Here is a 27,228-nt window from a genome sequence, read left to right as displayed (position 1 = left end):
GCAAATGGCAAAACTTCAGAAATGCTCATTTGTCAACACATTCCCATCGTATCCTGAAAAAAAATTGCAGAAATTCCAATTTTAAAATAACTTAGGTATTAATGGGTTAAAGTGAGATTTAAAAAAAATTAAGTCACTGGTTCATTTAACGGTCACATTAATGTAAGCGTTAAAGTTATATACTTTGGGTTCCTTTTGAGATTGAATATCATATCCATGTGTTAATCTTTACAAAATGTCTAACATCATGCCTATATTTACTGCGCATGTAGCACATTTAATATATATTGTGAATTTTTTGAATGATTAATCAATTATGTTTCTAATATTTGTCTTTATCTTTTCAAGGCATAGCTTCTGAGCTAACTTGTTCTCCTGATGTTGAGGACTCTAAGCAGGATGAGAGTGGAGAATCTCTTCTGAAGAATCGCAAATCCATGGAAATAGATTATGAGAGTGAAGTCATTGTTCTTGTTGATCAAGAATCAGAACATAAGCAAACTGTTAATGTATGAATATGCATTATAAGAAGAATTTGCATTGCCATGATTACTTTATTTTATATTTTTTCTAATTTGTGTGCATAGCATGTTCTATTTTTCAGTAAATAGTGTCTTGAATTTTTAACTTGAAAGTCATATTTTGAGAATCTGACATTGTTAATAAGTTTTGTTGAAATTCTACTACTTTTGTACTCAACATATGCATGTTGATAAGATATATATTTGTTGCTTTGAAATTTTTGTGCTCATCTTCCATAACATTTTTAATTTCAAGTTACAGACAAGTCAATATCATGAAGTTGCTTTATTTTATCAAAAAATTTGTTTCAAATAAATTATTTTTTTTATAAAATAATGAACTGGTAAAAATTTCAATATGTAAAAAAAAATTAGATGAACAATGTCATGGATCAGCAGAAATGCTATTAATAATTCACGGCAAGGCCATAGCGAAGGGGAAGTCTGGTTCCCCCCCCCCCCCCCCCACCACAAAATGTGAGATGACCACCAAATCTTGTTCTATCACTCTTTGCCCCACCCCCTTCCGAAAGAATATTTCTGGCTATGGGCCTTGAGTCACAGAACTGCTGATGGTAAAAGCAAATAAAAAATAAATATATAGACAGTTTCTTATTTATTAAATTTAAAATTAGAAATTAGATAGCAGTGCTATATGAATTGGATGAAACATTTTGCTGACTATCCATTGAAAAACACTGAGTCTCGGTTCGATACAGATTTCACTATAGTATTTTCTATACATTATGTGCATTTAGGTATTGTTTCAAAATTTAAAACATTTTTGTTTAAGAATTTAAGGGGCTTTGTGTAATTGAAAGTGCATATTATACATAAACTATAGACAAAAATCAATATGTATTTGCAGTTCTTGAAGAGAGAGTCAGCTAGTCTATGTGTTTTTCTTTCAAATTTTAGGTACATGAGAGTAATTGTTTGGTAGTTTCGATAAGAAATTTCTATCATAACGTTTTAACATGAATGGACAATTTTGAAGTATTTTAATTGAAAAAGTGATTTTTATACATTTGTACTATGTAAATAAGAATAATGATATTTATTACATTTGAATGGTATTGATGTAAGTTTTTTTTTTCGCTACTTGAATCAGTCATTTTCAAATTTATATGTTTGTATTTTTTATTTATATTCAGTATCAGTAATTGTTAGAGAAAATATTTGCAAAAAAACATATACATATATAATGAATGTTTTTCAATGCATTTTCGATGCTAGAGTTTGATCATTTTAAAGGCAATTCTGAAAGGCAAAAAGAAAACTGCTGCCATGATATGAGAAATTTATTTTCTGAAGGTATGGGAATTTTCTGTATAATTTTAAATCAGGCCTTTGCTCAATTTTCTTGAAATTTATGGAAGAAAAATGTTAAAAATGTTTTTATAGCCATAATCAATTTGATAAAATTGATCTTGAGGGAGTAGATCAGTGTTTCCCAAAGTGGGCGATGGAATGGTCCGGGGGGGCAATAGAAGCTACGGATTTAACATAGGATCCTATGGGTTCAATTGAGTTGGGGAGCGATGAGAGAAAAATATTTCTGAAGAAGGGGGCGATGGAATGAAAAGTTTGGGAAACTATGGAGTAGATAATATGCATTTGAAGTACCTGAAAAGAATGCATAAAATTTAATTCATGCATTTCACGGTATACTTTTACTTAGTAAAAACTAGTTTTCCAACAAACAGCATGTTAGGGATACAGGCTAGTTAGAAGAGTTACATTTTTTTGGGAACTATGCATACAATATCTCGTCTTGGCTTCGGAAAGGTGTGATAAACAAGAATCCACAGGAGAAATAACAGATCTGAAATCAACGTAATTAAACAAATCGATGTATCCACCGTATCAAAGTCAGATGCGTTTATTTTCTGCTTTAACATCATTGGTTCTATGAGTTTGAACATGGCTACAAAAATCAATCTACTGATTAGTAATGCCATCTAAAGTAGTCCAATGACGTTGCAGATGTCAGAGGCCATCTAGCTATAGTTTGGTGAAGTGAGGGGTCAATATTTTCTCAAAGACTGACAGATGTGTAAGCCGACCCCCTCCACACCCTAAATTAAGGAGAAAAAATTTTTCAACAAAAATACTTGGCTTATACACAAGTATATACAGTATTTTTTTTGACAAAACAAGTTTATCTTTTGCATGCTATTTTTTTAGTCTATTTCTCATTGCATTGTTTTTTTCCACTCGCTGTTAATTTTTATCGAACCTGATATCCTGTAAGAAACAATTTTATTAATTCATATTACCATATCAGTTTTCTAAAATTTCTTGTCTTTCTCTGTGTTTTCATTATTTTCTTGTATTTGCATGATTTGACATTTTTAAAACTATCTTCTTCATTAGTATTCATCATTGCATTAAGATTAGATTTTCAGTATTAATTTAACTAATTTAGATTTTTGTCTATGATTTTGGTTAACTCTAAACTACAGGAAAAATAAAGAACTTGATGAGGATGTATTAATGAAGCAATAATCCACTTATTCGAATGTTACTGTAGTGCACACAATGTTTGGAACTATTTTAGTGCAGTCTTTTTTTTCATTTCTGGGGAAAAAACAAGATTATTTTTTGTAATTTTGGATTCATGTTTGAAGAAAGTCTTGCTTTGATAGTTAAATGGTTAATACATTTTTTTGGTGGTATATATTTTTCAGGACAAACTTTTTATTAAGATTTGGATTTTTTAAAATTTAATATCTTAACTTCAACATAGAAAAATCTATACTTAATGATTCAAACTGATGTTTGAACACTACACCTACTTTAACATACAAGCACCTTGTAAACATTCTTCTATATGCTTCAATACTGCATACACTTCTTACTGAGTTGAAGTAAAACTGTAATTTTGATGTGATCAGGCATGCGACAAAAGATTTGCAAACATAGATGGCTAGGTTTCACCCTTAGTCTCTTATTAGGAGAGTGGATGCTATTTTTTATTTATTCATTTCATACCTGAAAACTTCAACTAAAAAATAGGAAACAAAGTTATTTCAACACCAAAATAGCAGATGGTTTTAGGACCATTCGAAAATATTGACAAGATATTCAACTCATGTATTTGATTTTCTAAATCATTAGCTGCTCTTCATATATCTACAAGGAAATATGATTTTAAGTATTATTTGTTTTGCCTTTTTTATTTTCCCCCTTTAGATCTGATTTTTTCACTTTAATGTGTATGTATTAAATCTTTTACCATTTGAAATCAACCAGTGCAATTGATGGTATTTTTTTTACCTTGAAAGATGATTGCATTTATAAATGGATCTCTAGTGCTATTGCTATATCATCACCAAAGTTATTTTTGCGTGCTTGAAATATTTGTAAGTATTTTATTATTGTTCTGTTTTGTTTGCTTCAATAAGTTGATTTTTGGTTATACATGTATTAATTACAGTTGAATACTTTGACATATGTTTCTAATATATTATATGCAATAAAAAAATTTTTTTAACTTCGATTCCTTCATATATTCTATTGTAAACCAAGCTGTATATAATGTAACCATGTGGACATACTTCATGGATTGAGATCTTCTAAACTTAGTTTGGCTTGATCTTGAAGAATTCCTTCAATTATGAAGAAATAATATTCGAACTGAACATGTGACCATTCTTATTCACATGCAAACGTATCTAAAAACATTTTTAGGATCTTAACTGTGCAGAAATTTTCCATTGTTTCTTATATCATGTGCATATCAACTATATAGGGGAAGCAGGTGGGTCTGATGTCTTGAATAGACCACAGGGCACAAATTCATCTTTCAACTGCTCTTCTACATCACACATAGGATCAGTAAAATGTTTTTCCTAATGCTGTGCCCATCATCAATAAAATCAAATTGATAAGAGTGGATTAAAAACGTGGGTTGATTGCATGATATAGATTCATTATTTTTTGAGCAGTACATAGTTATTGATTAGAAAAAAATCAATGTCATTTTAAAAACTAGAAACAAGACTTTATGAACTAATCACATCATGTACATTTCTTTGAAGAATATCCAATGAATCGGTGCATGTTGAAAAGTGTCATTTATATGTTTCAGACATGTATTAAACGTTTGAAACGCTGCCATCTGTTTTCTATATTGGAATTGAAAGTGCATAAAGTTATTGAGGTTGAAATTCTTATGTTTATGGGTTCTGTGGAAAGATTTTATATAAAAAAAACTAACTGATAGTCACAGCCCAAAATTAAAAAAAACTGACCATCACTGTGCTGCCTACATGGCCCATATGTTTTCCAGCCAACAGTTTTTCATCATAATAACTTAAAATAAAGCATTCTGAATTATTTCTTGAATTAGTTTTACAGCTTTAAACTTCTATGCAGAATCTAATGTAACAATTTTTCTGAAAGAATGTTTTATAGCATGATATATCCTATTCCACATATAAATATTGGTAGTTTGGCAAAAGAATATTTTATTTACAATCTGCAGGTACATAATGAAGTTGAAACTATCTTCGATAAGTCCTGAAAAAGGCTTTTTCAAAGTTAACAACAGCTGATGTTCTCTCCTCAAAACTATCCTTGTTCTCAGAGAACAAACACTTCAACGTTGGTATAAGCAGTGGCAAAACAGGCAAATCATTCTGTCTCACCTAAGAGTATTAGAATTCATTCAAGGATGTAACTTAGTCGAATATTCATCCTTAAACAATAAATTATTGCCATTCAATGATCTATCAGTGTATAGGCAAAATACAAATATAGTAATACTGAACTTTATTCCCCTGACTTACATCACCCTGCATTTACACCTGTTTTTAAAAAATGCTTTTTAAATTATATACATTTTCAGCAAATCTTAAAGGCTTTTGATATCACAAAAAAAAAGTCTCTGAAGGATTTACTAACACAAGTTGGAGTATCACTGATAAAGAACATGGTATATATGACTTTTTTTTCAACTCCTTTACCATAAAAGAAAAAATTAGGAACTCACCCTCATAAAATCAAATGCACATCCAACTGTATCGGATTCAGGGAAGAGAGGTACATTTAAATATCTTTTGCTGAAGTGAGTCAAGATAGTGAATTTTGCATTCATTATTTCTGCCATTTCAACCACCTGTGATGGTGTGCTATGAAATAAAAAATTATCACACAATGCTTTAAGATATGAAGAAATCAAACTCTGAAAACAAAAGAAACAGGTGAGCAATGAAATTATGTCAATGAGCAGAACAGTTGTTTTTAAATGTATCAGACATTCAGCATACATCCACGGGACCCTTAACTTAATTTTGTGCATTTAAATTGTCATTTCAATTATCATTGGGTTTCTATAATATTAATAATTAAACATCAGGCATCATCCTGGAGAAAAAAATATTTTTTAACTAATAAAAATAAGAAAATATACAAAATTATAAATAAAAAAATCATTAAAATCTCTCAAATTCAGAAAGTTAGTAAACGTCACAGGTTTTTTTAAATAAGCCACAAGAGCTAAAAATTAACTCTTGAAGCTATATAAGCCATAGCTTAGTTATGGGATGAGGAATATTGAAACAAAGTGTCAGTTTGCAGAGTTCTAGCCCAATGAAATGAATGATGAAAATAGTGCCTGTGACTGTATCTGAGGGTGACCATTCAGCAAAGATTCGAAAAATTATAAAAAATTTGAATTATATAAATAGGTGTTTTTCCCCCCAAGAAATTATTTGGCAGAGGCCGATTAAGGTTCAATGACACTCCAGGTGCAGAAGAAAATATTAGGCCCCTTAAATTAGAGAAAAATATAAAGTTTTACTGAGCCCACACCTGCTGTTAAATCCACCTCTGAAAGAAGGAAAACTGCTTACAGAGGGATTTTGGTCTACATATGTAGGCCTATGTAAATTTTTTGGCAAACTGTATTAAGAGACCTACAAGATGATGGATGGTTGCAGAGAAAAGCATTAATTTTCAAGATCAGCTTAACAAATTAACCTGTGCATTTTGACTGCTGCTTCATTGCAGAACTCATCTTCAATACTAGCTTCATGTATGAGTAATGTGCAGTCTTTTCCTAGTTTAATAAAAAAAAAACAATATTATGTAACAAGCAATTTAATGATAACACTAATTTTAAAAATTGCAAGATTACGGAATAAAAGAACTGCTAACAACATACCTGCATCAATAAGAGATTGGCTTGGTGCAGCATCTCCAGAATAAACTATTTTCCAATTTTTTCCACTCAAAACAACACCATAAGAATCTTTACAATGTGTCACTGGCACTGAATGAAGCTATTTTTTCCCACCATAGAAAGAGAAAATATATTGTTTTTCAACAACAGAGCTCTATCTTAACACTTGAAATGTCAAAGCAAAAAAAAATTGTAAAGTTCCCTAAGCTAAATGTTTCAAAGTCTTCAATTGAAAAATGTCTTAATTTTTTTTAAAATGACATCATTTATTATAATTTACAGTGCAAGGTTTATAAGGTTTATTCTAAGGATGTGTGTGTGATGCCACTTTCTGCTATCCATATGATGGTTTTCAACAGCTGGCTGATGCGAAAATAAATTCAGGAAAGGAAGAAAATTCAACTGTAGCTCGAGTGCGCTAAACGTGACAGTACATGGTCAGACCTAACTCAGGCCAAAGTTCACAATTGGTGACAGTGCCACTAGATGGCCATTTATCCAAGGATGATGTCACTCTCCACTATCTATGTGAATATGAATTTAGGAAAGAAAGGACGTGAGAGAACATGGGTTAGATTTCCCCAAGGGCAAGTCCATTTGGCATGCTGACTGTAAGTTGTGTAGGCAAAAATTACGAACCTGATAAATCATTTTCAATTATTAAAAACTTGGCTATCACAAATGATACACGCAAAGCAAATGGTTCAGTTATCATGTGAAAACTGAGTAAAATTTTTATTAGTAATGTGAATCATCAATCATTTATAGAGTCAACATTTTCTTTGTTCGTATTGCGAAACACTTGTAAACAGAAGTTCTACTGTGTTCAATATCTTTGCAGAATTACTTGCTCCTTACAGATATTATGCTACAGCCTTAAAAATTGCCAAATACTTGCTGCATTTTTTAAATAAAGAATGGGATTGCAAGGAATCCTTGCATTTGATCTTACCTACAATGAATTATTTTATGAATCCAGGCGAGAGATTTAGTTCAATAGTAGATTTATCAGTATGAATCTGGAAAGCAGACCTTCAACACAATACATGCATAACATGAAAATTTAGGTATCTGCATTTTTATCTTCAATAAGGAAAAGGGATGGCATCACGTCTAGAACATGCATAACTCTGATATAACATTATTATCCTTCTCATAGAAAGGAAGTTGAAAAATTAAACTTATCTTTTTACAGCTTAGATGATTAGACAAGAACGGAATACACACACACCCATTGGCGTAGGAAAATTAACACCCCCCCCCCGAGGCCGAGATTATAGTGTTTATTTTGCAGGAAAAATAAGTAAACCCCTTCCCCTCAGAAGGAAAAAAACCTGAACACCCCACCCCCTCGAGAAAATTCTGCATACACCTATGCACACACCGATCAATCATTTTCAATTATGAAAAACTTGGCTATCACAAATGATATAAGCAAAAGCAAAACTCACAGTTACACCTTTCAAAAAATGATTTAGTTCATCTGAATCTATTTTTTCTTCACTAGAATGAAGGAAGTTTGCAAATTTCCTGGAAATAAAAATCACACAAATACAAACAAAAGAAATACCAATTAACAATTGGCATGATCAACTATTTTACTACAATGCATATTTGAAAGATGTTTTATCATCCCACATATATATATAGCTGAACCCTAATTTAACAAATTGGAAAAAACCAACAATTTTATTCGTTAAAAATCAAATTGATCAGGAGCATAATATACACACTTGAAACGATAAATTTTAAAAGCTACTTACTTTGGGGTTGTAGTTAAAACTTATTTCTGACAACAATTGAAAAAAAAAGTAACTTAATAATAAAGTCAGGATGCATGAAAAAAATTCTCTGATAGAAGTTTGTTTGGTACATCCAACATTTTCATTGTATTCTGCCAAAACTGTCATTTTTTCACTAATCGAAAAATGCTTTCTCTTTAGATGACCCCGCCATTCTTTGCTCATCAAGACAGGGCACAAACATGAAGTAACTTTATTTGTTTACTGAAGTCTAAACATGTGGGAGTATAATGTTTTATAGTATTGGTGTGCAACTATTGGCCACTGAAACCTTTCTACACACATAAACTCTTTAAATGACTTTATTGCCTCCTTTACTTAAAAAAGAAAAAAAAACCAGATTCATGCTCTCCATATTTTTTTTATTATCTCTAAAGAAGAGCTGAAGGTCAAATCCTGGGAAATCAAATCTTCGGACTGTGGTTTTAGGTGACAAGAAATGAGAAAAAAAGAATTGAGGATAGTTTGAAAAAAATCCGTTATATCGATGGTTTTCATTCATTAAATAGGGGTTTGACCATTTTTGCCAGAATTTCAGAAAAACAATTGTTAAACCAAGGAATTCATTGAATTAGAATTCATTATATCTGGGTCTGTGACTATATAATAGGCACTTGAGCATTGTCAGCAACTATGATAAATTTTCTAAACAGATGTGCACTTGTGGGTTAAAGATATCTGAAAATGGTTTTAGTTCTTGCTCAGATACTGCAATTTAATTATGTTCAATATCTGCATTTTTCATTTGTTTGAGATATTTCATTCACATATAATAGAATAATTTTTATATAATTTATATTGGCAAACATTTACTTTATATCCTCTTTGATCGGCTCAAATAATCTGTCGAATTTTCTGATAAAAGGCTCAATAAAGCGTGTTGTCATAACAGCAACAGGTATATAAGGCTTTGAGATGGAAGAGAACGCATCCTTTCTTGCTTTCACTAAAGTGAAAAGACCCTTAAAAATTTTTAATAAAAATTAACATAAAGTAAGAACTTCAAAAATATCAAAACTGTCCATAAAATAATAAACAGTTTGCATATAGCGGTGGTGTTTTTCATGGAATTGGGAGGAACATGAGGGTAAGCTGATTTGTAATCACTTATATTCGAAGTCACAATTAGCAAAGAACCTATTTTATGATGAAAAAATGTTTTCTGAACAAATAGCCGAAGTAGATTGTTATAGTGACTTGGAGTGCATTATAGTTACTATGAGATGTTTAACAATACTAACTGGAACCTACTCCTCTCCACTGTCATTGATTCACCAATGGCATTTATATTTTTGAAAAATGAAAAAAAAAATTTCTGTCACCATCAACTGCTTTCTCATGTATAGGCCTCGGCCAACATTATTGCATAACTAAATACTTTGGCTATTGGAAAGGCTTCTCAGAAAATACTACTAAACTATACATGCAACTTGTAAATATTCCTCTGAGGAACTTCTAATGAAATGGGGCATATCAGAATGTACTTTGTATGTGCTGCGAATCTAACGTGAAATTTGTTTATAAGTAATACTTGTTAATGGTTTCAAAGAAGTACTGCCATTAGCCTTCTGAATTTGGAAGTAAACAACTTAGCAGGTTATTTTACTTGTTGTACTATGAGTGAATTTTAAATGTTGTGGGTCAGATCTCTCTCTTTCTCTCTCTCTCTGGAGAGGCATTTTTAAACGGAAGACTGGCTTGCATCCCCACCTTTGAAGTATGCAAGATTTGCATGTACTTAATACAAAATCATTCTTGATCTAAAATTAATACAGGTGTTCACAGATATAAGATATATATATACCAAACAGATTGAATTCTAGTTAATCCAGTTCTTACCATAAAGTGATCACTGTGGTGATGGGATAAAAATATACAAGAAATCCTTCTCAAAGCAGCATCTACACCATGAGGTCCAAAATATCTAAAAAACTGAGTGTAGGTACTTTCACCACAGTCCAAAAGAATGCTATTGTCTGAGCTAAATAAAATATGTATACAGAAAAAAACATCACAGATCAGGGAGAATTTGAAATGACAAGTATTAATTCTTATTAGTTAAAATTTTTCAAATTACTGAAGATCTAGATCTTCCATCTAGATTGGGGTCTTTAACAGCTGACACATTTGACATTTAGCTATACTACACACATGTTATATGGAGCTTGGGCCATTTGTTAAAGACCCCTGATCTAAATGGTATTCTTTATGCATTTTTCAATTTATTCAATATTTGAAAACTGTAAAGAAAAATTTATTTTATCTCCCTTTTCAATGAAAATTATTGGTCACAGTATTTTTTCATGAAAAATATTTGACTATTAAATACACTTATAATGTGTGAAACTATTAATAAAAGCCGAAGTTCTTGAGGACTACATTAAAATCAGACATCACTATGTTAATCAGAAGCTAACAATAAGCATGTTCTCATCACCAAAGAATGTGAATTACTGTAATTTACTGCATATAATTTGCAGATTATATGTTAAAAAAAAATCTGAATTTCTTAGTGTGGATTATAAATGTCGTGAATTATTTGCAGCTTTCTTCAGAGGGGTGGGAATAAAACTAAATAGTTTCAAAAATTCATAAAAGACAATATGAAAAAAATAACTATGTGTATAGAGAGAGAGACGTGAGTAGAAGAACAAACATTAAAAAAAAAAAAAAACATGACCACGATAACCCCTTTCATTCCTTAAGATTTCATGATCAATGAAAGAAATTTGTACAAGCAGATAGATTATTATATACAAGAACATTTTTAACATTCTCTCCTCAAAGTAGAAAAATTTACATGCACAGATTATGAGTAGGGAAGCAAGGTAATGTTTTTATTTATAAGCAAATATAAGCATACATTGTGTATATTAACCCTTTAAGCTGTTTTTAAAATTTCCCTGATCTGCATTATACGTGCCATAGTGGAAATCACTAAATCCTCTGCAAAATGCCACCTGCTTTCACAATATTTTTTTCTGATCTCTCCAGCTGATAAATGCTTTCTCAAGCACTGAAAATAGTAATAATAAAAAAAAAAATAGAAATACTCCATCCTTTTCTGTTATTTATGCTATACACATATTCCTATATTGCATCTAAGGGAAAGGAAAAAACACTGTCACCTTATTTTTGCTATCAAACTTTGAACAAAAGCAAACTCCACCCACTGGCAGTTGATGACAAGTGTTGGGGATTTTTGACTATAAAAACAACTACAACACAGCAGCTGGGCTCGTCATCACTGAAATAAGAGGGTTTAAAGGGAAGGCGAGATATTTTGTGATTGCTAAAATAAAAGGCATCAAGATAGGTGAGATATTTCATCATTGCTGCTGTAAGGATTAACATCAATATACTATTTATAATTGGTTTATCAAAGCACAAATACACATAATGCCAAAATTTTTTACCTCACATTTATCAAAATAGCTGATACATTACGATAAGGAGTGGACAAACTTGAGCTTGTTCCAAGAAATATGATTTCTGGAAAATCTCCTGTATCTACATAGGACATAAAATGTCACTTTTAAATTTTTTATCATTTTCAGAAAGTAACATCACATAATAATACATAATTATTATGAGAATACACATTACATAACTTTACAAATAACAAAATTAAAATCTGACTGGAAAAACCTTCATTCCTTTGATATATAGATGAAAACCATCAATTCTTTCACTAAGAGAATGCTTTTAATCACATAAAATTACAGAAAATGTATAAACAACAACAAATAAGCCTATTGGTTACATTCATTCGAATTAACTGATATGCTTACTGGTTTCATTTTCTTCAAGTTTTAGCAAAGAGCTTTTATAAAAATTCATAGTGTAGTCCCAACTGAAGACTTTCTTGCAAATAGATGACTTTTGAAAAAACTAGATTTTACTTGTAATTGCACAGAATCATATTAGATTTTCTTTTCTTTGGGTTGTTAATAACCATCAAGAGGAACAAAAATTGTAATGGAACATGGTGTCGCAAACCACGTTGAGAGGGTGAAAATCAGAAAAACGCATGCAGATTCGAAGTCCAAAGGACATGAAAGGTGGATGTCAGTTGATCGCTGAATGCGTTTGCTTGGCTGACGTAAGCAGCATCATGAAACGTATGCGCTGGGGTAGGATCCCGTTTTGCAGACGACATCAAAAGCATACCTGGTATCTTCAAGCTTGTCCGGGAATCGTTTTTACGTCGTTGTAGACTGTGCAATGACGTCAGCGGCTGCCACTTCCAACAACACTTGTAATAATTAATCAAATAAATCTTTTTGTAGTTATTATTGCACTTTTTGTTCTTCCAGTATGACATCGAAACCTACATGTGTTTTCCGCGATTTTCATCCTCTGAACGTGGTTTGCGACACCATGTTCCATTGCAATTTTTGTTCCTTTTGATGTCTACTAACAATCCTCTGAGTTCGTCGGCACATTAACAGAACACCCTGTATATTTGAATATGCATAGCAAATACACAATAAATAAAAAAAACATATTACCAATATCTTATTTCAACTTTTTTGGTCTTTCAGAAATTATATCTTTTGATGTAATTTCAGTACAAAATATAGTTGTGTAAATACAATACTTTTTTTATCTAGAAAATTTTTTTTCTTTGTCTGTGTCATTTTTTGAGAGTTGCTGAAATTTTACATGTCAAGAAATTTATGAAGTCACACAAAAAATTGAAGGGATTGAAAATAAAATTCTCAAAGTTAAAACAACTCAATTACAACCTACTTTGCACAAAGCAAGATTTTATCTATTTTTAAATAACATTAAAATCAAGGTAAACTATATTTCACACATCAACCATTTTAGCTAATTAAAAAATTCACTCTAATTAAATTGCTGTACTGATGTATTGTTTCAATCAAAAATATGCCAACAGCACCCATTTACATCCTTTTTTTTATATATTTTTTTTATTTCAATACCTTTTTATGGGGGTGAACTAAAGAGAATTAATTCTACACAGCATGTGTGAGACTGTGGACTTGGGAATTGTTACATAAATCCAATTAATAAGCATAAATAATTATTCCCTTACAAAGGTAAATGATACTTACCAGATTTTAGGGCATGGTTTGTGCTACTGAGTTTTTTATGAAACTCTTTTACATGCGTACTGAACATGGGAATCTCATACGCGTCTTCTAAATATGTTTCAGAATTCAACTGTATCACATTCTCTCTGGAAAGAAAACTTTGTTTTATCCATTGATATGCCAATAATAGATAATAAGTTAACAAAATTAATCAGACCAAGAAACCCATACCTATCCAGCTTAAATTCTGGTCTAACATGAAGTTTCAACATTGCATCAGCTTGAATAACTTTACTGATTGATTCAGAAATATCCTGAAAATCACAATTTAAGATATTGACAAAATAAACTTTTTTTGGTTCTCATGAACAAATTTAAAACAAACAAGGAAGAGAAACATCTTCAACTTCTGACAGAAAGATAGATAAAGATTTCATGTCACAAGTTTTAAGAACAAATTAAATAAAACAAACTGGAAATTAATATTGAAATATTCAGAGAAAAAAAAATTGATTAAGCTACATAATACGGTTTATTTAGCAGATATCAACACTAAAAGGGTTAAAAAAAGAATCTTAAATACTTAATGCAATGTTCATGATCAAAACCAATATTTTATGGGAAGCATATCCGCCCTCCCTTCAGTATGGACCGTTACCCTTGGACAAGAGGGAATTTTTTTTTTTTTTCAAGAAAATTAATATTCATTTCACCTGCAGTAGAGTCTCTACATAAAAGCTTAAGTGAAGGGGGTTCTAAGCTAATAAAAGGCTAAACATGTGTAGAAAAGTTTTGTGTTTTATTTATAAAAATTTACATAAATACAATAAAATCACCTCACAAATTATTTGTATAATTTCTTAGATCACTAGTGTCATACAAAAACTTGCATAGCTTTGAACAAACACATGTAAAAGAACACTATTTTGGTACAAAAATTAACACATGCAATAAGTTACATTAACCAATAACTAACCGTGTGATGGCTCGGTCCATATCCTGCAGGACTTCTAACCATAATAAGTTACACTGCAAATAGTTTCTAAGATTGCGTTTTCAAAATGTAATGCCATAATGTATAGCATGCCCCATGAATGTATTCCTAGAAATACAGTAATAAACCTAGAAGACATAGGTGCAGAAAAAGGCCAGACCTGTGGGTATTCAGATTTATCTTTATGCAGGATATTGTCATTTGTGATTTAATTCTCGGGGGATGCTCAAACCTGTTCTACAAAATTCTGTGGGTGCTCAAGAACTCACAGCAACCCTGGCTCTGACACCACTGCAAGAAAGACCAAATATTTTGTTCTATCTAAAAGAACCAATACTGGTCAAAATGATTAGGGAGGTTGATTTTCACAACATACCCTCAATTTTCGTAAGATTTATTATGTTTAAATGTACATGAGAGAGGGAGAGAGTGAAATGCACACGTGAGAGTATGTAAGCAATAAAATATGAAAAATAATTTTTTTCCAAATAAAATTTCATCACTATATTTTTGTGTGGCCAAACTAGTATATTTCTATTTTATCATTAGTCACTCAGTAATGATGCTTTCAATTAGCCATAGTGAGAGCATCTATATCAGAGAAAATTTGATGCCATGATTCAACAAAATATTTATTGTGTATGCAATGGAAGTGTCTATAACATTACAAGTCAAACAGACGGGTCATGGCCCTTTTCAGTAAAACTGTCTTGGACAATAATGTTTTTAAACTGATGATAGTTGGACAGCATATTAATTGAGTATTTTAAAAAAAAATTGAAATTTCTACATTCTAAACAATCCGGTTTGTTATGAAAATGGAGTGAGAAGATGGAAAAACCAGTCAAAATGTCCAGTTCGATCCTCATAGTTAGAAGGAACAAGTTTGTTTTTTCAAGCCATCAAATTTTGATGGCTAATTTTCAAGGAAGAATAATAAATCAACTTATTCATCGAGGCACTCACTTTGGAATGCTGTTCATGAATTGATGGGAAAATAACAGGATGAATATGATGAAGAACATGTTGTGTTCTATGAATGATCTCACTACTCAAAGTTGCATTCGAACTATTCAAAATAATATGAAGAGTGTTCGACGGAAACCTGAAAAGAAAAGACTAATGTAAGTAGTCAGTTGATGAAAACAACACTTGATTCACAAACAATTCATAACTACCACAAAACTAACTTGTTCATCCAATCCATGTATTTATAAGATTGTACAACAACTGGGGGAGAGAAATGAAACACTGCACAGACATCTCCATGGCTGCTTTTCATTTCAGACAAACGAACAGGATTTAGCCTTTGCTCTTTAATAAAGTTGTCGATTATATCTTCATGTGGACAATCAACAACTATTAAAAGACAAATGTGCAAAAAAAATTAGTAATTAAATGTGATCCCTAGATTTAAGTATTTTTTTATGAAAAAAATGAACATAAAATTGTAAGTTTTATGTTAATTTTCTTTTTTCATTGACAGTTTCTTTAATCTTATTTTAAAGAAATAACAACAAATGAACAATTATATCAGCTCAGAATAATTTATATACATTCAATACTGCTTATGATGTTCCCATTTAGAATGTTTTCCCACTTGGTATGACTAATTATTTTCATGGTCCAACTCTAATTGTCATTAAGATTTCCTGTTTAAAGCATTTTCCGGGTTACAATGTTTTTCCACGACGGTTTTTAAAAAAATGTTATATGCAGGATCTACTGTAATTGCAATAGTATAATATATTATTGACAGAAGAAACAAATCAATGTTCTTCATGTATCTGAAGACATTCTAAAGACGGGAGTGAAATGACATTATTTATCCTGTTTTTTTGAATGAATTACAAACAACCACTATACGAAATTACAGAATTTTATTCCATCATAGGATACATAACTAGAATGCAAATGATTGAAACCATGCTCGGAAATACAGGCGAACCATCCGTCTCAAAGAATTTTGGTACAACAAGTTTTTCATTATATTGGATCATAATCAGAATAGTGTTTTGGGGAGGCTTTATAACAAAAATTCAAGCACTTATTACCAGTGGCAAATTAAAGTTGGTCGGGGCCCCGGGCGCAAAAGAAAATATTGGGCCCCCTAAATTAGAAAAAAGTGTGAAGTTTGTGTTTTTCAAGGCCCTTCAGAAGTCTGGGTCCAGGGCGCACGCCCGGTGAGCCTGCCGTTAAATCCGCATCTGCTTATTACAAACTACTATTTTTATTTTTTATCACACAACCCAGTAGGCAGATTGCACTTACACTGGTAAGATTCAAAACTGGAAACATAAAAGAACATAAATCTAGTAGAAAAACACTTCATAAAAAGTCAGTACCTGTGTTACTTCACAAATAAAATAACATATTTTATACGCATTCCATTTTAAGTTGAGAAAATTTGTAAAACTAGTAAACACTGTACAATTACTTGAATATTTCTCAGTATAAAACTTGACAGAAACATACCCTTACCTCTGAAATTATTTCAATTCTGTATAAATTTAGCAACACATTTTAAAAACAGAATAAACAAAGGGGGAAAAAGGCGGCTTTTTAATCTGTATTGGTTCTTCTCGAGAAATATTTTGTTATAAGTAATTTTATTTATAATCACAAATTTCCCGTTTTTCAGATACCTATTGAAAGAACACCTTTTTTTTGACATGACTGAATTGAGAAAATCGAGGAAGATGATTTCTTAATGACTACCCGTACCACTCAAAATATGACTATTGTGAGTAAAATGTGTACACATGCACTGTTGAAAAACTTATCTTGACAACCTTGAATGAGCTGTTGCAGTTTGGTCATAATACTCTTCCCCTTATCAAAAAATCTCTTTCTTTAAATAGGTTTGTTCTTCAGAAATGTGCTTTCTAAAACCTCTTGACCACACAGTATTTATTCGTTAAATCACTTGCTCAAACTGTTGCTATGTTGAACGATAATAGCAATAGAATGAAAAAAGGTAAATTCTCAACTCTTTTGGCAAAAAAAATGATGGGAAAAGAAATGTGAGAATTCTCAGAAAATGACACATAGACATTGTATACACCCAAACAATAATTGGCGTTATAATGAGTTGGCGCTAAAACAGATTGTTTAGATTATAATCCCTATATGGAAGATTTGTTCACTGAAAATTTGTGGCAATAAGCAGGGTTGGATCGTTAACGAGGAGGGGGATGCTATAACGGATTTGACTGTATTTCAAAAAATGGAATTCTTCAAAGTAGCTTTGAATGAACATACAATATGTGTCCATAAATATATTCGTAATTTATATTTCATAATGGGTGTGGGTAGTGAAGGCCTTCTTAACAAATGAGATCATCCAGCATGGCCTAATGGCTTCATGTGCATAGAGGGCCTCTATGATAATGAGATCAGGAAATATGATGAATAACTGAAATAACTCAATCTCTCAAGCTACAAATCAGAAGATTTTTGTTTCAAACTTTTATGTAGCATACTTTTGGTCACAGTAATAGTGGTGCAGTAAATTTTTCCTTTCAATTTTCAAAGCAAACCCATATAGCATGTCTTAAACACACCAGAATTGTATTTATACAACATCTGCCTTCATATTGATGGGAGGTTTTTGTTTTGTTTTTTATGAAATAGGATTCACAAGTAATTAAAAAAAGAAGAAACAATGTATAAATATATTAAAGGACTTTTGGATACATGCCTAAAACAATACATCCTGAATCACCATGTTCAAGAACATCTGATGATCTGATCTGCAATAAGTTATTAATAAATGAGAAATAAAAATAGAAATTATAAAATCTGAAACACAAAACCATACCTTTTAATTCAAAAAATTACAATAACAGTTAAATACTTCTAGCTGCACTAAATTCCTAAGACAAAAAGGAATAAAGCATATTACATACCAATTGACCAGATGGCAATCGAACATCTTTACCATTTTTCAGATCAAGAAGTGATGGACCTCTGAAAAATGAATATTTCAGTAAAAATGAATATCAATGTGAATCAAGAATAAAATACAATTATGAAATTTTACTGAAATACTTTTTTCATAAGAATAAATAAAAATGTTCTTCAAAAAATTAAATTTTCATACAATGGTACTCCAAGCTCCACACATTTCTTCGCTGAAAGATCACCAGGCTTTGGTTTCACCTATAAGAAATATTGGAATGAATTTAAATTATAGTTACATTGATCTTTTCTCTATATTCGTCTAGAATAGGGCTTCTGTGATTTCAGTTACCCACAATTCGGAAAATAATGCAAAACAATGGGAAATTTTACTAATATACAATTTACATCAAGATAAAAATATTAAAAAATTAGCTTTATGAAAAAAAATTTTAATGAGCATTTTCATCGAAAATGCTGAATAATGTAGAAACAATAGTTTTGTCCTGGAAAATAGGGTCTGTATAATCACTAAAGTTACACAGGATATATATATATATATATATATATAGCATCAAAATATTTTTTATTTTCTTTGCATCCACCCTTTATAGTGTTGATGAGTGTGACTTGTGGGGGGGGGGTTTCACACAGGATTAGTTTTGTAGGCTGTATGTATTACTTCTTTGATGAAATCATTAATAACAATTTACAACAATCTAACAAAACCAGCTCACAAATTAGTTGTAGAATTTCTTTGGTTACTCTAGTCTCATATAAACACTCTCATAGCTTTGAACATACGCATGTAAGAGGAAATTAAGTTATTTTGGTTGTTACAGGTGTATAGATGATTAACTATATTACCATATATAATGTTTGCTGACACTTTTAGGTTTTTTTGGCTGTTTTTCTTACAAATGCCCTCTTCGAAACAGAAATTAACACATGCAATAGGTTACACTGCAAATAATTTCCAAGATTGTGTTTTCATAGCATGTATTCCAAGAAATATAGTAATAACACTAGAAGGACCAATATTTTGTTCTACCTAAAAGGACCAATGCTGGTCAAAATGACTGGAGTCTGATTTTCACAACATACCAAATCAAAAATAGCACTGATGAAATCAAAGTGAAAACATTTTTTTAAATTTTCTCGTAAATTTGATTTACTTATGCAGCAGTCTTTATGAGCTTCAATCAATGTTAATAGTGCTATGTCTCTACATCATGTGTCATACTTTAAAATGATTAAGTATTTTACCCATTTTTTTGTAGGCCAGAAATATTTTTAATAGGATTTCATGAACCCATGATTCCTGTATAACTAGTTATTTAGGTCACGAAAGCTGTTGTTATAAATGATTTTCGGGTATTTGCAACAACAGCTGTTCTATAATTAACTTATTCTAAGTCCATAGTTTTCAACCTGTGGTCCATGGATCAGGGAAGGGGGGGGGGGGGCATTGTCTGTGAATACTTTTTTTAGGGGTCCATGTGATCATTTCCATTTAATATCATTGCATGAATGACACATTTTGTGCTGTGAAATTGTAACTCAATTTTTAATGATATGAAAATTGTAAAAAACAATACATTTACAATTTTATGGAAATAGAGGGCACCAAACTTGACCTGATGATACAGGTAGTCTGCGGAGCATTGACTTTCATTACAGGGGATCTGTGATATTAAAAAGGTTGGGAAACACTGTTTTAAATCATCAAACTGTAATTGATGTCTAGACTAGACGATTCTCTCACTTTTTAGAATTAATTGGGAACATAAAATGCGTATAAAATATATAAGTATAAAATAATGAAAATAAATTATTCAAAGAAGATTATCAAACTTTTTACCTTGCATATGTAATTCATGATACTATTTTCAGATTGATCTGAAACACAAAGGATATCCATGCTTAAAATAAGACAACCATAAATATATTTTATGGGCATTGTAATATATACTGTTTCTAGTTTTTGTAATTGCATTTTTAATTGGGTTGCTGTATTTTCGAAATATATGACATCCATATTTGTTATGGGCATCTTTTTCTCAGCTACCTCGTTGGGCATTTTGCCTGTTGTAGCCTTGTATTTGTATTTGAAAACATTTGTGCTGTGAATACATAGACATACTACTTTATCGCACACCAACTCTAGTCATATATTGCCATATAGCAATTTCCAACCAGTGGAGTTGGGTGGGAAATGAAGACTCCATCCATCTGTGGTTGCCCCAGGCTCGGTAGGTAAAGAACTTGCTTCTGACATTCTATGCCCGGATTCGAACCCATGGACCTTGATGGTAACCTTCATAGTGGAAGACAAGCATCTAACCACTACGCCACTTGGGCGCTTTCATAGACATACTGAGGATAAACTGGTAATGCAAAGCCAGATAAAGTCAAAAGCTGTGAACTTGATCTTCTTTAATATTCAAAAGCAAAATATTTGCAAAATGATTACAAATGAGTGGATGTGCAATAATGATTTTGAGAATTCTGACCAGATTTGTTATGCTTTTGTGCTTACCAAGAATTTTGTTCTTCATATCAAGATTAATATCATTATGAAACATAGTGATATTAAAGCAAATGAGCAGAAATATAATTACAATACATGGAATAAAACTTAATAAATCTAATTCATGAACAAATAATAAAACCTTGTTTATGGAAAGCTCTCCTATGTGTTTTCACATAATGATTCATAGAGTAGCTGAGCTTGGTTGGTATAGACACATAATCAACTTCAATTGAATGGTCGAAAAATGGTGAATCTACAGCAGTGCGCTTGGCTGTAATAAGAAAAATAAGAAAGAATCAATTCAATGCTAAAAAATTTGAGATATGAAACCGGAGTTGGTCAGCTATCAAGAAATAATTGAGATGTTTTTGATGAGAGTCATACCTACAGCTACTTTTTTCTGTTGTGAGGAGAGCATCTCAGTAAAATCTTCCTGTATTATCAAAAAAAAAAAAAAAAATTGCAACAATATATATTTTTTAAAACAAAGACATGAAAACTTATTTTAAAGGGGGAGGAGCAAAAAAAAAAACTCTTTATTTGGATTTAATTTCATATTTTTCAACAAAATACCCCTGTTCAAGTTTTTTTTTTTTTAAATATGCTGACAAGTTATGAATAGTTTAACCCTTTAAGCAACATTGATGAGATATCTCACTTCCTTAAAGGCTGTTTATTTTAGCATTGATAAGATTAGATACTTTGTAAAGTTTATTTCTCTATACTCCCTAATTTGCACCAGCTGAAAATCAGAGAAGAAAACCTACTCAATTAAAAAAGTATTTTAAAAGGGAGTTTTTAGTGATTTCTTTTGTGCCTCTTAAATGGTTAAAAAACTGTCATGATTTGGCGCTGCCTAAATAAAGAAAAATTCTTTTATGCTAAGGATGCAGATTGGATAAAAGTTGCAAAGATTTTAATGTAAATTACTTTCCAAGTTAAGTTATTAGAATGAGTCAAGTTATGAACATGATATACCTGTGTTTTTGCATCTCTTATATTTGTATGGAAGAGTAAATAAACCTTTGTCCCCAACAATACTCAAAAGTCAAAAAAAGAAATAAGAAAATAACACAGAAAAATACTAAATTCCTAATGCATTTCGGCACATTATGTTATGAGTGCTATCTTTAGAGGGAATAATATAATTACTATTATGCTGATTGGGGATCTGGAGATACCACTTGGGTTGGTTACCAAATCTTCTGGTAGCTCAGCAGAAAAAATACAACTGTACAAGTTAAACATTCTGATCAGAATGAAGCTACGAGTCTGCATGCAAGTCTAATGTAACATTCTGATTGGTTGCTTGCATAATTTTATTAAATTGTACCATTCGCACTATCTGATGCATCAGTATCATGAAACTATTAACAAATAAATTTTATTTATAAATTCTTGGTTTGTGTAGAAAATTGGACACATACATGGTCTTTAACAGTAATATCACATAAGTCTATAAATATTGATTAATACAAGGTTTGTAACAACTGGCTGTTGCGAAGATGAATTCTTGGAAAGAGAGAAAATTCAACTGCCTTTGTGGGGAATCGAACCCACATCCTTTCACTTTCTGGGTGAACACCCTAGACCACTAGACAACAAAGGCAACGAATCTCTCAATCTTTCCTAAGAGCTTGTGTACACTGAAAGGGACTGTACATGGATGGCCGGACCTGACTCAGGACAAGCTCACAACTGCTAACGCTGATGCTGCCACCAGATGGAATTAATTAAGCATGCAATTATTTTTTAATATAAAAAATACTTACAACACCTGGTGGACCATGAACTGTAATGTACTTTATATTACTTTGTTGTAGAGTTAGATACACATCTAAAAAGTAAGGGGAAAAACGAGATAAATATTTTGTTTTACACACAAAACTAAGTAGTATGTCTTATATCATCCCTTTTCACATGTACTAAGTAGAACATGCATTAATATCAGAAAACTGATTTTAAAATGCAAAAATGTTACATGGGAACCTACTGTACCAATAATGATTTATGGACATTGTAGTGATGCAAGCTGGGTTCTGCAGAGGAATTTTGAACAAATTGGTACATGCTAGAGAGTGTGTTCTAAGTGTATGTGTGTGGTGCTATCATATTTATGTTGTAAATATTATGTTATGCATATATTATATATATCTTATGTTGCAAAAGTATAAATAAATCAATTAAATTGCAAAATTATAAATTTCATTGATTTATTTAAAATATGGTTTTTATTTAACTTTTCATTGAAATAAAAATATAGAAAACAATATACATATGATAATACTGCTCAACAAAAAACAACTTCAAGTTGCCAAAGAAATGTAATGATTTCACAACTGGTGTTGGTTTTGCAGAATTGGCTCTATTTTTTGAGATAATGGAAACAACCAACATTTCAATGTATTCTGCAAGTCAAATTTTTACTTTTAATTTTTATTTATTTTCCTATTTTATTCACTATATTATAGACATCATCATCAAGCATCAGTAGTCCACACGCATTGATCTTGAGTTTATAATTGATATATGTTTTGCACAGTTTCAATGTGATTTTAATGCTGCTTATCTATATCACTACTGAAATTTAATTTTCACTTTACCTCAAAAAGTAGAACCAATCAGAAAATCAATGCCAGATTAAGAATAAAGCCCCAGAATCACCCTAAAGTCACTAGAATATCTTTGGCAGTGACTTACATTACACACAGTTTCAATGTGATTTTTATGCTGCTTATCTATCACTACTGAAATTTAATTTTTACTTTACCTCAAAAACTAGAGCTAATCTGACAAAACCAATGCCAGATTCTGAATCAGCGCCCAAAAGTTACCCTGAAATCACTGAAATAGCTTCGGTAACAAAATCAGTGTTGAGCAGTGATTAAGGGAACATATATGTTGAGCAGCAATTATTGTACCATTGCAAAGAAAAACAAAAATGTATACAAAAAGTAATTGTGTTTTAAACACATTATATTATCTTACCAGGCAAGCCACTCATGTTTTTCCATGACTTCTCTGTTATGAAAACATGCTTTATGAAAAGTAAATCCTCACTGAAAAAAATAAAAGTAAAAATTTTGTATATAGTTAAATGTTATAATACAACATTACTCAGAGAAGTTAATAAAAATAATTTTAAAAGGTTAAATTATTTTATAATCAGAGGAGGGAAATAGTAATAATTATAGATATAGAAGTATATAGAGTATATAGAGAGTTCAATACAGCCTGAAGTAAATAAAAATTACAATGATTCATAATGATGAGTGATTTTTTCATCCTTGTAAACAAAAGTAACATTTTAATTAAATTAGTATGTTTGCAATGCCCGAAAAATTATTTTCCTTAAAGTAAATAAACATAACATTGGTGATAACTAGAAGTTCTATGTCACTCAGTCTTCTTATTGTATCATATCAGAGATGGTGTTACATTCTAAGGCACTGAGACGTTAAACTGTGATTCTGTCTGCACATAAGTAGACATAGAGATGAGTGATAGGGCAATCACCTCTCCCATGCGAACAAACTGATATTGGGTACAGGAACAAGCCATCCTGTAAAATATAAATTATGCAGTGATCATTGCAGAGGATCCAAATTCGAACCCCGCTGGCGGCACAGTGGTGATTGGCTGAAGTTACTTTTCTAACTTTCAGGTGTGAATGGGAGCCAGTCCCTTATTTGAAAAAGTCTCTCTGCAGAGAGTAGGCAGACCATCAACATGATACGTACATAACATGAAAATTCAAGAATTTTTTATCTTCACTAGGAAATATGAAAGACAAATGGCAACACCAGCAAGAACACAAACAAGCTCAACTCTGACAATAAAAAATGTTAGAGCACACATACACACACAACACATTCATGCATATGCCGATTCATAAGAAATTCAGCAGAAGAATGTGTACAAGGTGCAGGTATAGTTAAGTAGTAGTGACCATTTCCACAATAAGTTGCCCCCCCCCCACCAGATACATCACGCTGGATGTCAACGCATGATTTTACAGGTGTTATTCTTTTGTTGGCAATTAGGCTAAGTGTTTAGTGCAGCATTGAAGCACTATTTTCAGTTGTGTCAGTCCAAAAGCAGGGATATAATATATCAGTAGACAACAACATAGTTAATTCAGATGGAAGGCCTTGAAAGATTAAATGGACTTTCGTATTTATGACAAGATATACTTACGTATGTTCCCTTATCAGTCTCATAGCTCCTTCTCCACAGTTGAACATATAACTGAAAAACAATTAAAAACACAATATAATCAGTGAAAAATAAATGCTTATGTATTGATTGATAAAGTAGAAATTATTCTTGTAACTAATTTTCAATTAAGCAATAAAATTTGAACTCAGAAAAATCACAGCAGCTCTTAATTAATCCGAGTCTCCCAAATGGCTACTATTTATAGAAAAGCCAAGAAATAATTTTAATTATTTTATTTATCCTCCTTTGATTCATGAGTATGGTTAGTTAACCCTTTCGGCAGCACAGGAAACCTCCTCGTAGGAAAACCCAGCTTTAAGGTTGAACACCCTCGATTTAAGGCCTTTTACACACGTTAAGTGATTCAGTTAACTAAATTTTAAGTTGTCAACTTTAAAATGTATTCACACAATAAGGCTGTTTACACAGGTTTGGTTGATAAGTCATTGAGTGGTAAAAGGCCCGTTTACACACATTAAGTGATTAAGCAACCGATTGTTTAAAAAAGTGCCCACATGATAAGTGATTAAATAGCAGATGCTTATTGGATAATTTTTATGGAGGCCAAGCACAATTAGCACATGCACATAGAGCCTGCTCAAAGGGGAGGAGGGATTTTTTTTTTAAGCTTATAGCTCTCACTACCAGTAATATACCTAATTCATGAGAAATTTCACACATTCGTGGGAAAAATCAATCAATGTGAGAAATTTCTTGTCATTTGTAGGAAATTCTAAGGGTTCATTAAACTTAAAAATTATTTGAAATTTTATTATTTAAATTTAATGCAGTGCTTTTCTTAATGTTAAATACTTGGTTATGTATTTTTACCAATAGATGACAGCAAATTCATTTTGTATGAGGGGAAATATTTCAGCCCTCCCTTCTCCATAATAAATCCCTCACACCAGCGTCCGATATTTTTTGAATCGGATTTTTTCAACTCCTGGGAGCATGCCAATCGAACGCTCCATAGCTTCCACTATTTCCAACATTGATTGATTTTTGGATTGTTTTTTTAAGGTAGTTTTCATTTCTATAGTTCACAAGCATTCATGGCTAAGATATTCTTCAACAAACTTGACGCCATTCTATATTTCCGCGGAATTCTAGCTAAACGGAAAGAGGCGACGGAGCATAAACAACATCATGCTTAAGATCAAAATAACTCTGAGAGAGAGCAAAAAGATTCATCCAAGAGTGGCAGGCCATTCCCACTGGCACATGCGCATAGGTCTACTTAACGGGGGAAAAAAGAATCAGGTTTATTTTACAAAATTACTTTATCACTTATCCACTAAACAATGTGTAAATGGTCTTTATCGTCTGCATACATTTTAAAGTACTGCACGACTTAAAATCTAGTTACTTAATCACTTGACGCATGTGAACGGGCCTTAAGTAGAACAGAGTCCGATCTATTGTTTCGATTAGGTAGGTAGGTATAATGCGCATGCCCTAGTGCACATTGTCTGGTACTATCCAATGAGCATTTACTAAATGACAGGAACGTGTGGACACTTTTTTTTAGCCACTTAACAACTTAAAATTTAGTTAACTATTAAAACGCGTAAACGGGTCTTTATAATACATGCAAGGTAAAATTTCGGAACGTGCTACCATTTAAACTCCGTAAATAAACACAAGCACGCGGGCTGACCAACGGCTCCGTTTCCCAATGCAGAGAAGCAAACCCTCGTGGCGATTCTGCTGTTCCCGTCATCAAACCGAGGATGCCTCCGGATTTTCTCAAGGGAGTTGAACGGCTTCGCGAAACCCGATTGGCTTTCATTCGTCGAACAATATCTTGGAAAACTTTTCACTATTTTCAGTTCACTCGCTCGAGAAAATGCGAAGAAACGGACGAACAGAGTCACCATTTTCGTCACTTTACCGGTCATAACTTCGGATGTGATTTGTTTTGTTTTGGGAACAATGCATACGGCCGTGACTTTCGTATCCTACCATGGGGGTTTCATTTCCCAACACAAAATTTATTACTTTTTTTTTTTC

General features: G+C 31.7%; 2 protein-coding genes across 3 annotated transcripts in view; one reads left to right on the top strand and one right to left on the bottom strand.

The window, feature by feature from the left end:
• LOC149083010 (sodium-independent sulfate anion transporter-like) overlaps positions 1–4,017 on the top strand; it is a 33,151-nt gene extending 29,134 nt beyond the window's left edge. The window contains exon 20 of one of the 2 annotated variants that reach the window (XM_089236064.1): positions 349–4,017. In XM_089236064.1, coding sequence (XP_089092190.1) covers positions 349–515 — 167 coding nt within the window. In that variant the 3' untranslated portion in view covers positions 516–4,017. The remainder of the gene's footprint in view (positions 1–348) is intronic. The other variant, XM_089236065.1, reaches the window with a different exon arrangement.
• A 958-nt stretch (positions 4,018–4,975) lies between these two features.
• On the bottom strand, positions 4,976–27,155 carry LOC149083009 (ribonuclease Z, mitochondrial-like). The gene is made up of 22 exons (XM_089236063.1): positions 26,836–27,155; positions 25,195–25,245; positions 23,986–24,056; positions 22,770–22,834; positions 21,382–21,430; positions 21,137–21,268; positions 20,326–20,363; positions 18,667–18,725; positions 18,473–18,533; positions 18,265–18,316; positions 15,755–15,923; positions 15,531–15,669; positions 13,802–13,884; positions 13,592–13,716; positions 11,927–12,020; positions 10,350–10,491; positions 9,324–9,472; positions 8,160–8,238; positions 6,691–6,808; positions 6,507–6,585; positions 5,518–5,656; positions 4,976–5,173 (listed from the first exon to the last, which is right to left on the bottom strand). The coding sequence occupies exons 1-22, from the start codon at positions 27,114–27,116 to the stop codon at positions 5,030–5,032; spliced, it is 2,319 nt and encodes a 772-aa protein (XP_089092189.1). The 5' UTR covers positions 27,117–27,155; the 3' UTR covers positions 4,976–5,029.
• Positions 27,156–27,228: the final 73 nt, after the last annotated feature.

This window comes from Pholcus phalangioides, unplaced genomic scaffold (genome assembly GCF_987345545.1).
Source record: "Pholcus phalangioides strain wild (caught in Gottingen) unplaced genomic scaffold, Ppha-v1.0 ptg000009l_1, whole genome shotgun sequence".
Taxonomy (NCBI): Eukaryota; Metazoa; Arthropoda; class Arachnida; order Araneae; family Pholcidae; genus Pholcus; species Pholcus phalangioides.
This window is presented reverse-complemented; position numbering and strand designations above follow the sequence as displayed.